The following is a 14079-nucleotide window of genomic DNA, read 5'->3' as shown; positions in this document are numbered from 1 at the left end:
CTGCATAGCCAGAACACGTCCATGTCATACTTCAATAACCAGCACTAAAGCCACCCCTTTTGCACGCTGCAGGAATGCGTTACTGCAGCAGGGAGAAAGAATGGGGGGAATAACCTGCAGACGCTGAGGTCTCTAGAAAACAGCTGGCTGAGATTCCAGATATTCCCCAGAGGAAATCTGAATAGAAGGAGCCCTCAGCAACACATGTTTTGCGACCCTGAACTGCAGGTGTTTTGCTGGGCTGTAACCAGCCTGCTCACCTGAAATAGGGGCCTTTTTCTTCCCCATCTCTGCTCTGCTGTGTATGACCACAGGGGATGGTTCTTAAGGTCTGTGTGACATTAGCAGCTATAAAGGAGAGCCTTGAAACACCAAGAAATCCCTCAGAAGCAGTTCTGAGAGGGTCATTTTCAAAATAAACCACATTTCTGCTTACAAACCTTTGCCGGCTATTTGCTCAAGTAAAAGAAAACTGAAATCAGGAATGTTTCTTCACCACAGAACATGATTAAGAGGTAGCGAGAGGTAAGGACAGGCATTTTAATACTACTACTGCAGTGTACAAAAATGGCCAAAACTGGTGAAAGAAAAATCACCTTTCCTCCCATAAAGATCCCTTTTGTTTTGCAGAATTCAAACATGAAAATCAACTTCTTCAAAATCAACTGCAAAATGATAACTACAAAAAAATGCAGATCCACCCTGAAGTTCTTAAGAGCCTCCAAAAAGGGACAAAATAAACCCAAGGACACACTAAACTTCAGAACCAATAATGATATTTTTCCAGTTAACAAAAGACCAAATGTCTTTTGAAGGTGATGACTTAAAAATTTGGCAGTACAAAGCTTTAAATGGGCAAAAAACACAGTCTTCATAAAACTGGTATTTCCTACTGAGTTGCTTTGTTCTGTGTGGGTCTTTAAAGGTAGGGAAATAGTAATGGCACAGGTAGAGGAAACACTGGGGGCTGTAATTAACACATGAAGAGTTACAGCGCTAAAGCAGAATTCCACATACATCTGACACATAGGTGTTTCTTTGTAAGATGCTCAGCTATGTATCAAAATGTTTAGTACAGCTGTAATAACAAATTTCTTCCTTGTGTTAAATGCTCCTCAATTACCAAAACAGGTTCTGAGTGGTTTCTACTCCTCTTAGTAAACCTGTTCACAAAATACTGATGCCATGAAATCTTCCTCTCTTAGAGACATGGCTACAGGAAATTTCAGAGTGACAGCCCACAAATGACACAGATTAAAAATATACTCTATTTGATTTCATGAAAAACAACAGAATCCTGGTTTTATCTTTCACATTATTTGTGGAGATGAAAGAAAATCAGGGTAGAAAACATAAAACAAGTGTAAGTACCTGTGTCCTCTTGTTATTGCGCTCCTAATGTGGTGTGCAACGTCGAGCAAAATGAGGCCTAAGCAAAATAACAATAACTACGATACACAAAACCCTAATCTCAAGCAAATCAATGATGATTTCAATATGAGGATGGAATTCACTCCAAACACTCATTTTAAGTCAGACTAGAAAGGTATGTTGGTCTGAAGCTCTGAAATGCACCTCTTTACCTGAGCATCCAGAGGCACGTTGTAAACCTCGGCATCCAGCAGAACAGTGCAGGCACTGAATGGTAGTGTTTGATTAGCTAGAGTTCTTGCTGCTCGGTAATGAACGCGGAGGACTTCTTGCTCATTGGAAACAATAAGCTTTTCCTAATTTAAAACAGATAATTTATCAAATATATCAATGTATAAGCATTTCAGTTTGATTCATAAAAACACCTGTGCATATAAACTCACCGAGGGCTTCCTGTAGTTAATGGGGACCTACAGTGAGCAGGGAGTGTGATAATAGGACAAGAAGTAATGGCTTTAAGCTAAAAAAGGGTAGATTTAGGTTAAATATTTGGAGTAAACTTGTCACTGTTAGGGTGGCAAGACGCTGAAACAGGTCACCCAGAGAATGTGTAGACACCCCATCCACAGAAGTGTTCAAGGCTGGACAGGGCTCTATGTGACCTGGTCTAGTATGAGGTGTTCCTTCCCATGGCACGATGACTGGAGCTAGATGATCTTTAAGGTCCTTTCCAACCCGAACCATTCTATGATTTTAACTACATGTCTCCTACTGATACAGTATTTACAGTTGCTTAAGTTAATTCAGATGCTTTGATTCTGAGGTTGCTGACACTTTGCCTAACCTTCAGAACTAGAGTCTACAGCTTTCTCCCCATGCTGCTGCCCCTACAAAAAAAAATTTAAGCCACATCTTAGAGCAATTAAGAAGAAAAATTTGCTGTCTTACTGGCACAAATATTCAGTTTAAAGCCATATTACATAATACTGAATTTATTGTTGCCTTTTTTTTCCTTTCTCTCTATTTTTTTCACATTTACAAGCCTTTCCAATTCAGAAGTTTAGTTCAAAGGCAGTTTAGTTCTAAAACACCGTTCAACTGAGCAAAGAACTGCCTGTTCAATGAGAAAGAAAAATCTGAGATTGAGAAATAATAGAAAAAAAAATACTTCAGTCTTACCCTTTCAATACTGTGCTGCAAACGTAGTTTCATCCTTACAACCTCCTGTTGTTTAAATAGTTCCTTAAGTGGGTCTGACAGCGAGGGAGGAGGTGTGATCTATGGAAGAAGCGTTATAAATAGTATAATGAATATGACTTTAACGTATGTTTAACATTGCCTGAATGATCTGAGCATTTATTTAAGAAAAAGAAGGGCGGGATCCTAGGGAAAAATAGGAGTTTTGCACACTATTTTAATTATATGACTTTCAACCACTTGCAATGTCAAATTTTAACATTTCTTTACCATAAAGTTTATAAACTTGCCTGCTCACAATGGCATTTCAAACTGTTAATGCTTTTAACCAGTCACTGCCAACGTAGCGCAGCTATTCTATAAAAGGTTTATGCGTTAGAAGATACAACTTGCTCCCAGTTTCATAAAGCACGGCAAACCCCACGCTGACTGCAATAACCTGCCTCAGCTGTAGTCGATTTCAGTATGTTTAAGTTCAGTCTGAGGTATTTTGCAGCCTAGATTTGCCATGAAACTTTGTTTTCACGACAAACTACCTCGCTGTTGTCTCACTTCTTCAGTAAAATAAGACGGTTGTAATTACACCAAGCTTTTATGTAGCTAATATTACTAAAAGTGAATTGATCGTTCAGAAAACTCAGTGCTTTGGCTAACAGAGAAACACGCGGCTTAAGCAAGATAAGCTCTCTGCCTATAGAGTTATCCAGAAATAGAGATTTGTTTCAAGCAGCAGGTGGCAGCCTAAAACTGTAAATCAAAATGTATTTTAGTTGAGCTCTTTCTGACTGAGATTTCTTTTGAAGAGCTCCCAGTACTGATTAACCATGCCTTAATTCTGTTTCAAAACAGAATTTAGTTTCTTGCCTTCAGGAATTCAGTGTGTGTTCTAGAGATCCAGCCATGCTAGAAGAAACAACCCTGCACTGAGACTAGTTGAGGCCTTCCAGCAAGGGCTGAACCCCAAATACTTCAGAGCTACTCTCTGCAAACACTATTAGCAGTATGAAAAGCAACAAAGTTCTTCTGACCTCAGACATTACTACAGCCTCTGTATAAATCTATAAACTTGACTTTACTAAGTCCTGTTGCTGTCTTCAAAAACATTAAACTAAGAACAGGGCTGAATTTGTTTACTGCAGTTTTTCTCTCTTCTTGGAAAGACTGGAAGAACCTCAGCTACCCAGCTCTGCAAAGTGAATCCCAGCAGTCTGACACCCAGTCTCTGACAATAGCAGGACACGGGGAAATGGTTTTAAGTTAAAAGGGGGAAGATTTAGGTTGGATGTTAGGGGGAAGTTCTTCACTAGGAGAGTGGTTAGACCCTGGAACAGGCTGCCCAGGGAGGTTGTGGATGCCCCGTCCTTGGAGGTGTTCAAGGCCAGGTTGGACGGGGCCCTGGGCAACCTGATCTAGTAAAGGTGTATGTTTGGTGGCCCTGCCAGGCAGGGGGGTTGGAACTACATGATCCTTGAGGTCCCTTCCAACCCGGGTCATTCTGTGATTCTGTGTGTGATTCTGTGATTCTGTGTGACACCACCTACTGGAAATCCCAGAGTGGGGACCAATGCTGGATTTGGACAAAAGAAATAACCTTCGTAGCCTGAAGAGAAACTGAAGTAAAAGGCTTTGAGGGAAACAGAGGAATGAGTCTCACTCATCACTGAGTCACAGAGACTGTTAGGAATGAGTCAACAAAGAACGTGTAGGGAAAAGATGAACCTGTATGCTGGAAACACAAGAACAGAGCACAGAACTGGATGCCACAAGGAAAAAATGGCCTCAGTTTCCTGTACAACCAGAGCAAGTTATCAAACAAGTTTCTTAAGGGGTTGAGGCTCCATACAGGACATGAGTGGACAGGTGACCTCTGCCTTCTCATACTCTAATCCTGAGCAAATAACCTAGAAAAATTCAGTGGCGTCCAGCCTTTCAACTCTGCATGAGAAGGCAGCCTCCTGAACACCTTTGTTTGATAACAGCTATGGATCAAGACATATCTGCAACATCTCCAGCATGTGAAAATCAATTACAAATTCCCTGCATGTTTGCCATCCTTTGGATCAACAAGAATACCGACCCTTCATGCTGTAAACCTGTAATTCTCATTTGTGACTGTTACAAGAGCACTCACTCAGATTCACACAGACACAACATTTCTAAGACTATTTTCATGCGTCCCTCTTGCTGTCCAAATCAGCTGGCCTACTATGGTGATAGCATTTCATTTATTTAGGAAGTATGTATTTGGTAACATCACTGACACAAGTTTTATCATGTAAGTTTTTTCAGCAACACAAGAGGGCATGGACAGAATTCCATTTGTTAGAAACATGTCTGTAAAACAGCCAGGGAAATCTTGGCATCTCTCCTCAGGAGGCAGCACAAAGCAGCCTGAACCCCACTGAATGCACTGATGTAGCAATCCAAAGGCACCATAGCTAAGCATGATTTAAATTTATTCTTAGGACATTCAGATGTTTCCTTCCAATTTGAATTGACCTCATGTCACTGCCTTATATTCGCACTGGCAAAGGGAAGCCACAATCCATATGCAACTATCACTACTGCAACCTCAGGTGATATGGGTCATATGTTACAGCATATAAACAGAGTAGTGAAATAAAATCAAACCTGAAAGCACCATCTCCTGTTTCCCACCTACAGGATGTTTGAGGTTCATTTGACAAACAGCAGCTTATCATTCAAATCTCAATGCAGAGAACAGCACGTTACATGAACTATTCTGAGTCTCAGAGATACACACATTTCCTTCTTGTAGACATTCACATTGTGATACAGTAATAACTTAAGAACAAATATCTACCTTCCTACCAATGAGTGAAGCAAAAATCAGCTTAACAGAGAATCATTAAAGAACTACTTAAGGAAAAACATAAAAGCAATCCCAATAGAAAGGTCATTTTATCATTGCACATTACATTATGCATCGAGTCACTTGCACTCAAATGACTTAAAACTGTGAGGGGTGGCTGATGTGCCAGAAGGTTCATTGCTGCTATCCAAAGGGAGAGGCTGGAGAAACAGACCGGCAGAAACCTCATGAAATTCAGCAAGGAAAAGTGCAGAGTCCTACACCTAATGGTGTCCTGGGCTGCATCAGGGCAAATACTGCCAGCTGTACTGATAGGGCCACATTTGGAGTACAGGGTACAGTTCTGGGTTACCCAGTTCAGGAGGGATGTGGATATTCTAGAGTCAGTTGTACAATGGTCATGATGATGATGAAGAGACTGGAGCATCTCCGCTATGAGGAAAGGCTGAGAAAGATGGAGCTATTCAGCCTGGAGAAGAAACAGCTAAGAGGAATCTCAGCAATACCTGTGGGGAGGGTGCAAAGAGGACAGAGCTAAACTATTACCAGTGCCGCCCAGCGCCAGTGCATGGGGGTGTATGTAGTGGAAAAAAATGAGAGGAAAGAGCTTCCACAGTACCAGCGACTACCTCTGGAATGAAGCAAGCACAGATTTTAAAATACACTTTTATACATTAAATTTGTGCTCATTGCTTAATCAAACAGAATCTTTAGCTCTACTGGAAAAAAGCTGTACTGCTTCTCAGGTAGGAGGAAGGCATCTCCAGTGAATCAATGGAGTAGCGAGTCCATTCAGAAGTACAGAGATCAAAGACAGGGCGCTTAGAGAGTGATTTCATATGCACAAAGAGTTCAGCTTAGCAGGCATTTCTGCTATCAAGGGATTACGATATTCTCCCTACTCCTCCTCAACACAGACTTCTCCTTAACTTGACACATCCTAAGTAATGTACATACAATCAAATACTATTGAATTCTGACATTATCAAGCTACTGTATGTCAGCCAAACAACTGCTTTAGGTAATCAAGTATGTGATCTCACGCTATTTCAGCTATTAAGAGCATCGACTGAAACCATTCAAACAGGTTCAAGCTCTTTTTACCTCAGAACTAGACAAGGCTAACTCTTGTGGTGCCCAACCAATTAAAGTACATGAGATAAAAACCAGAAAACCACCTTCTATTCCCAGGAGCAACAATACTTCAAGGTGTCTAGCAAAAAAACAAACAGCAACCCAATGCACAATGTCTTGGGTCTTCTCCCTCTCCCCCACCTAGAACAACAAGCACAGATGTGCAGAGGAACAAATGAAGGAGCTATTCAAGTGCTACCCTGATTGCTCTGACTTCAAAACAGAGGCCAGCAGTAAACAAATTAAATACTTTGAGGTGTACTGCCACAGTAAAGAGTGATATTAACTGCACTTCATCCAATTCTGTGCTATAGTGCACAGAGGGCTCCCAAATAACAGGACTCTTTCACAGCTGTCATTGGGAATATGCCCAGCAGTACTATAGAGAGCTTAGAACTAAACAAGTGTCCCCAAACTACAGATGGTCTTCAGCAGAAAGGACTTCACATTAAGTAAAACTCAGAACATTCTAAATTGATGGACGACAACAGCTGGGACACAGCATATTATATTCACCACTTTGGTGAGTATTAAGGAGAGACTGCAACAGCTAGCAGGCACTGCTCCTCCTTAAAACATTAGTAATAGACTTAATATCTCAAAGCACTGTGCTTCCACCACTCTCCAAATAAAACAGCTTTGAATAATTAGCTTTAACCACACTATTGCTGGTAGAAATTTGGAGAAGCTCTAACAGCTCCTTCAGTTTTAAAAGGGTGGGCATTATAGTAGCAAACACTTTGAAATATTTGTGTGTCTTCTACAGGTTTTATACATGGTTTGTCTTGTAATGATTTTGACACCATTGCTTCTATGTCCATCAAATGGTGCTTTTAAACACGGCGTTACTAGTGAGCGTTAATTTGACATTTCAACTTAAGTTCTGGTATTCAGAAGCAAGTTTGGAAGAATATGAAAGTCACAAAAACAAACAAAAAATCTGCATCTTTTCTCGAACGGCTCATTTAAAGAACATGTTACTTACAGTTGGAATGCATATCTTGCTCAAGGGATTGCCATCCAGCAGATACGACCCGTTGAAGGTCACATATTCGTCATAATACTGAGGTGCCTGAGGAATAACGCTGCACAGTAATTTACGCTTCTCTTCTATTTTTTTCCGAATGTGCAAGTATTCAAAATACGGATTTGCTCTCTCAGAACAGTATGGCTGGATCTCTTCCAGTTTCAAAGAATCAACGACAGCTGCCAGTGACTGCTGGGTTTTCTCTTTAGCTTGCAGTAAAGAAGGGTTCACTTGCACAGGCTGAGGTACACGAGACACCTTTCTTTTACGTGGATGATGTACCTGACCATCATCATCTTCAGTTAATCTAATCCTTCCTTTCATAGATGCTAACAATTCTGACTCCTTTTCTAATGTCTGCATGCAGCCAACAGGATTCTGCTTTCCTTGGTTTGCCAGCACATTTGCTCTATTTCTTGTGATTCTTTGAGGTACTTCTTGCTGTTCCATCTTCTGATCCTCAGCAATTTCTTCTTCTAGTTTAACTATCTGACTGTATTTATGCACCTCTTCTTGTATAATCTCTTGTGAACTACTTTCTGAATTAGATAAAGAGTACTGCGGTGCTTCATCTGTCAACACATCCTCTCTGTTGGCAGCGCAGGGCTTTTTATTAGATGAATCGTTCATAATTCCCTTTGACATTGCTGAACGTAGATCACAAAGATCAGTGTCAGTTTTACTGTTAACAACATGCACTGAAATCATATTTTCTTGCTGGTCTTTTTCATTTCTGATGTTTGAAGTATCCACTGTGTTACCATCCACTTCAATCTGAGTATTCTTGCAAACAAGTTTATTGAACACATACGAATTTACATTTAATTGTGAACTGCTATCAGATTCAGAAATATCTTTTTCTAGCAACACCACAGGTAAATCATTCATCCTTTCACAGGCCTGTGAAATATCCTTCGCAGAGCTCTCAGAATATACAGCATGGGGTGCATCAGCCTTCTTAATGTTGGCAGGGATGAAAACATTTTCTGTCTCTCTGGTGCTACTAACATCTGTACTGAAGGCAGAACTTACAGTCTGAACCAGATTTTGTTGTACAGGTGATGAATCTTGATTGCTAATGCCTGGTAAAGAAATGTGTTTAGATCCATCTGGAAGTGGCTGGATGGGTAAGGAACAAGGTGACTGCAAAGGCAAAAACGATGCAGATTCTTGAGAACTGGAATTTCCCTTGATCTCAATAGGCTGAGGCAAATATTCAGCTACTTTTTGCTCTTTTAATGCCCTGTTTTCAGAATTATGTGCTGCTACAAAATTATTAGTATCTTGCTCTGATACATCATAACCTGAGCTGCTACACTCACTGTTTATTGAATTAAGTCTGTCAAAAGGCACATCCCAATGTTTGGTTTGCTGAGTCACTCCACTTTGACTACATGCTTCTAAATGAATATTGCATTCTCCTGACGGACTCATCTGAGCGCTGTTTTTAATGGTACTTGTACCCATTGTTACCTGCTTGTTGCTAACAGCTCCAGCTGGAGATGTCTGCAAACCAGAAAAACTGCTTTGGATATCTCTTTCAACCATGCTACACGGCAGTTCTGGTTTAGGAGAAGTGCTGGGATAAGTCTGAACAGACATCTGAGCATTCTGGCTGTTTTCCTCTGATATTCGAGGCGGTTTGCTATGTTCAGAAACAGAAGCAGGCATACTGCATCTTCGAACCTCTACAACAGGTCTACACTCACTTAAAACCAGTTTGAAGTCTTCAAAAGATGCTGATCTGATGTATGCTGGTGGAAGCCTGTTTGAAAAAGGTGGCTTCATCCGATCAGGCAATTCGGCAACACCCTCAGGCTCTCTTTCATGAAGGGCTGGTGATTTGGCAGTTGGCAAAAATGATGACTGTGAGAAAGACATCTGGGAATCAGCGCCTTCTAGCACAAAATCTGAGTCATATTCCATTGCAGGTCTTGGAGTAGTTACTGTGGTATGGCAGGAATCCTCAGAACTTGCAACTGAAATGATGGACACAGATCTGGAGCTCAGACCCATCTTTTCACCTTCTGATTTGGGGGATTTATTTGCATTATCCAAAACCAATAAAGACTTTATAACATTTACATTCCTCGTATCTACCGACTGAGATCTACTACTCGTAGCTTCTTTCTGCTGTTTCTCCTTCATGCAAAAATCTGGCAACTCTGAGCTTTTTGAACGAGTAAGTTCTTTGTTTTTCACTTCAGGTATTGACTGTCTCTGTTTCTCTTTTCCCTTGCTCAGTTCTAAGCAAGTGCGATTTCGTAAACGCTCCTTCTCTTTCTGTTTTATTTTTTCTTTGTGTTTTCTATGCCACTGCTCAATTTCCAGATCTTTGAGGCTAAGCATTCTTTCAAAACTAGTTTGCATCAAATCATCATTGACTAATCTTTTTTCTTTAGGTCGAGCATCCTTTGGTGCGGGAGATGTTTTAGGCTTAAGTTTCTCATGTTCGAGTTTTAGTTTAAGTAAACTACTTTGATGCTGTTTATGTTTGTCTCTCTCTTTGTATCTGTCTATATCTTTATCCTTTTTATCCTTCTCTCTACCATCTGGAGTTTTCAAGAAATCATCTTTTTGCTTTTCTTTCACAAATGCCAGTTTGTCATGCATTGATTTGTTACTGTCCGTAATGTTGCATCTTCTTTCTTCTTGCACGTGTTTTGAGTTCACCGCTGTTGAAGTCTCTTTGTCTTTGGATTTGTCTCTTCTTTCAGGTTCCTTTTCCTTGTCTTTTGTTCTACTCTTTTCTGACTTAGTATTTTCAGATTCTTTTTCAGACTGTTTGACTTTCCTTTCAATGCAGTGTTTTTCTTTGCTGTCAGACAAATGTCTGTCTTTATCAACCTTTTCTTTGTCATGCTTCTTTTCTATCTTTTCTTTATTTTTTTCTTTGTCATCAAGTTTCTTAAGAGTACCTGCGTTTTTTATTTTATCATATTCCTTATGGCATCTTTCAGCTTGCTGGAAATTGGTCTTTTCCTTTACTTTCTCTATATTTTCATTTACTTCTGCTTTCTCTGTCTTACATTCGTGTTTTATTTTTTTCTCCTTTTCCCCACTTTTTCTCTCCATCTTTTCAGCATCTTTTTCTTTGGCTGAGGATCGTTTTTCTTTATTTTCCTTTAAGTTCTTTTCATGCTTTTCAGAATCTGTTTCTTTTTCTATTAAGTGCATGCTGATTACCTCATCTTTAACACTTAAGCAGAACAATTCCATTTCTTTATCCGCGAGTATAGTTTCTTTTTCTTCCTTCAAATCTTTCAGTTTTTCATCCTTAAGGAACTTCTCGTTTTCCTTTTTGTTCTTCTCTCTCTCCTCTCTCGCATTTCTCTCCTTGTGGAACTGTCTCTCCTTAGCCAACCTGTCCTCTTTTGCCACAGCTTTTTCCAACTTTGATTTTCTGTCTGAAGGAAGAGCTTCATGGTCTACATTTACCAGTGTATCTTCACTTTCATCACTTTTGAAAAAATTTTCTTTCCAAAATTCTCTGTCAAACTCAATACTTCTTTGGGACTCTTTAATATTATGTTTATGTTTTTCCTTTTCCCCATCCTGTTCCTTCCTGTCCTTATCTTTTTCCCTTTCTTTGTGCTTTAATTTATGCTTTTTAAGTGCTTTACCTTCCTTGTCAATCTTTCTCAGAGTATACTCTGAATTCTCAAACGCTGGGCTACTGTCTTCATCTTTAGTTTTAGGGCTCGATTTTTCACCAAATTCTAACTGAAAATCTTTCTGATGATGCTTGCTTTTTTCTTTATGCTTACAAGATTTGCCACTAGAGCTTTCTACGAGATACTCAGAATCCACACTGTGATCGCACCGAACTAATTCAGGCTGTAACGTTATTTCAGAGCCTCCTGGTGATAAGCAAGTCTTGGTGTTTTCTTGCTTTAATGCTGTTGCTTGCTTTTCACTTAATCCACAGGGATGCTTAGGAGATTTGCCAGCAGCAATATGAAACAGTTGTAAAGAAGAATCATCTTTTTGGCTGAAAGACTTCTTAAATGTTTCTTCATCTCTAGTTTTATCTAAAGAATCTAACCCAGAAGCAGCTATATTTGTTACTCTAGCATTTTCTTTTTCTTGTTTTAGTTCTTGATTCTCTTTGTTTTTACTTTGATTTTTTACTTTCTTTTTAACTTTGCCTTTTTGTTTGTGTTCATTTGTAACAACACATTCTTTCTTCGCTCTTACATCAGAACTTGAGGTCTCTGAAACAGAGCAAGGAGAGACTACCTTCTTGTCCTGGAGTATTTCTTCATCTGAGCTTTCGGAACTTGAATACAAAACTCTAGATGGCTTCTGTTTCTTGCTTTTCAGTGATTTCGAAAAGGTAACTTTTTCTTGTTTCACAAATAAGCTGCTCTTTTCAACTTCTGTTTCATCCTCTTTCTTTACATCTTTTCTAAGAATATGTCTGTCATCAATCATTTTCTTCATTTCATCTTCATCATCATCTTTGAACTCATATTCATCAAGTGCAGGTGGATGTGGTGCCTTACTGTGAACAATCTGCTTGCTGCCGTTGGCTACAGAGTCTTTTTCCACTTCTGAATCCGCATTCCCCTCTACACTGGAAGGATTTACAGATGGAGCTTCTTCAGAATCTACATGGAAAAAAACAGAAATCAGGCGAACGTCAAAGGAACATTCTCCCTTGTTAAGTTCAGGACAAAACTGGCAAACTCACAGAAAATACCAAATAACAGAATATAATTAGGAATGTGGGCTATTCACAAAAGCGAGCAACACTACTTTAGTCTCCACCGCATAACAGGTTGCCCTGATAGAAGCTAAACCAAACAAATACAAGGATTTCATAACGTACAGTTCCTACCAATATCCTCAAATATCTTTAAACGTACATTCTTAAATCCATTAACACTCGTTGCATGCAGCAAGATTCTTAGTTTTTATAAATTGGGATTATGAATTTTTCAAAATAACCGCAAACAATTAAGACTGACACAGATGATAGATATGAAATTTTAGACAACAGAAGTCAAGCCAGGTTTTGAATTCATGAGCTCCTGTACACTTTATAAAAACATTACCCTTCCTTTAACCTTCAATTGCATCCATAACATGTTTACCACGTAAGGGCCATTAAACAAGATTTATGCTGCTATACAGCTATAAAGAAAAATCCTCGAAACACATTTCATACATGTTCTCACAAGAATTAAGCTTTTTAAGAAAAATCAAAAGTGAAACCAACTATCTCCTCACAATTTATAGGTGTCACTCAGGTGCATAAGCATATGGATTACCATTTATATCCCAGTCTAATAGAAGTAACACTCTTCAAGCTTAGTAAACCTTGTCTATAATGTGTGGTACCTGCATAGCCTATTTCTCAAGGGCGTCTTTCTGCTGATGGTGAATTTCTGTAGGAATTCATCAACTTTTATGCTTTCCAACATCTAAATCATGTTCTCCTCCACATGAACTGTTTAGTCAAAGTACCTCGTTTCAACAGTAGGTGAGCTTTAATTCTTAAAAGACAAAGAGCTGCTACTGTACAGAAATTCTCTTATGAATTTTAAGCACCTGATGTAGACAGTCTGAAGTCTGCTACTGCTGCTTTAATTCACTGCAACTGGTCTCTAGGATGTAAGTGCACCGTGTGAAGCAAGTATGCTGTAATGAGAGTCCGGATTTGCAAGTTCAAAACTGCAAGCTGAACTTGCAGTTCAAGCTGAACTTGAATTCAGTTGAATTGTTCAACTGAACAATGGAAATCTCTCAGCTGTTGGTGAAGTTGGATTTTACACAACATATGTAGCATTATCACCACTTGATCATGACAAAACTAGTACTAAAAAATCTTTCAGAAATATTTCTGGATGTACTGTTCCCTCCAAATAAGATTCTTCTAACTTAAGTCTTTCCAGCTGAATCTATCATTTTGTTCATCATTTTCTTAAAGGAAGAGAATCACAACGTCAATAAAACAGAACTCAGGAGCTCCCATTATCTTCTGCATTATCTGCAGCATTCAGAACATGTCACTTGTTTGTGCTATCTGTTTTTTATTCCCTCTGTTTTTTATTTATCTCTGTTATGTACATGGCATCATCTGCTCAACTATAATCAATCCTTGCAGCTTGACTGTGCCCTTCCCTTCACCTTTTCCTGTAAGGTGGCTGCTGCTTCTCCTTTCCCTGTCCTTCTTTACTTTGTTCTAAACAGTACTTTCCCATTTCAAACACATCAGACAGCTTACTTGTTCCTCATGAATGACAAAAGGTAAAGCAGTGGGAGTACAGGAGATAGATCACCTCTACTCTTAATCCTGACTCCTCAGGAAGCTGCAGAGAAAGTTCTGCTCCTCCATGGACAGTAACTTGTTTACTGAGCAAGCACTACCAAGTTCTGCACATGTGAAACTCTTGCTCCCAGTTCCTCTACTGAGGAATATCCCCAAAGTGGCCTTGGGGATATTCTTCCCAAGAAGACCTCTTGAAAACATCTTTGTACTCCAAATAAGTAACTTAATAAGTAAAACTAATAA

General features: G+C 39.4%; 1 protein-coding gene across 5 annotated transcripts in view; it reads right to left on the bottom strand.

The window, feature by feature from the left end:
* ANKRD12 (ankyrin repeat domain 12) overlaps positions 1-14079 on the bottom strand; it is a 56915-nt gene that overhangs the window by 3251 nt on the left and 39585 nt on the right. For 4 of the 5 annotated variants that reach the window (XR_001553436.3, XM_015855254.3, XM_015855253.3 and 1 more), the window contains 3 exons: positions 7521-12172; positions 2551-2649; positions 1584-1727 (listed from right to left, as the gene is read on the bottom strand). Coding sequence is in view for 4 of the 5 variants with exons in the window: in XM_015855254.3 (XP_015710740.2) it covers positions 1584-1727; positions 2551-2649; positions 7521-12172 (4895 nt within the window). In the remaining variant the exon portion in view is untranslated. The remainder of the gene's footprint in view (positions 1-1583; positions 1728-2550; positions 2650-7520; positions 12173-14079) is intronic. The other variant, XM_085539712.1, reaches the window with a different exon arrangement.

Source organism: Coturnix japonica, chromosome 2 (assembly GCF_054131305.1).
Source record: "Coturnix japonica strain WE chromosome 2, WE-NBRP24, whole genome shotgun sequence".
NCBI classification, from domain to species: Eukaryota; Metazoa; Chordata; class Aves; order Galliformes; family Phasianidae; genus Coturnix; species Coturnix japonica.
This window is presented reverse-complemented; position numbering and strand designations above follow the sequence as displayed.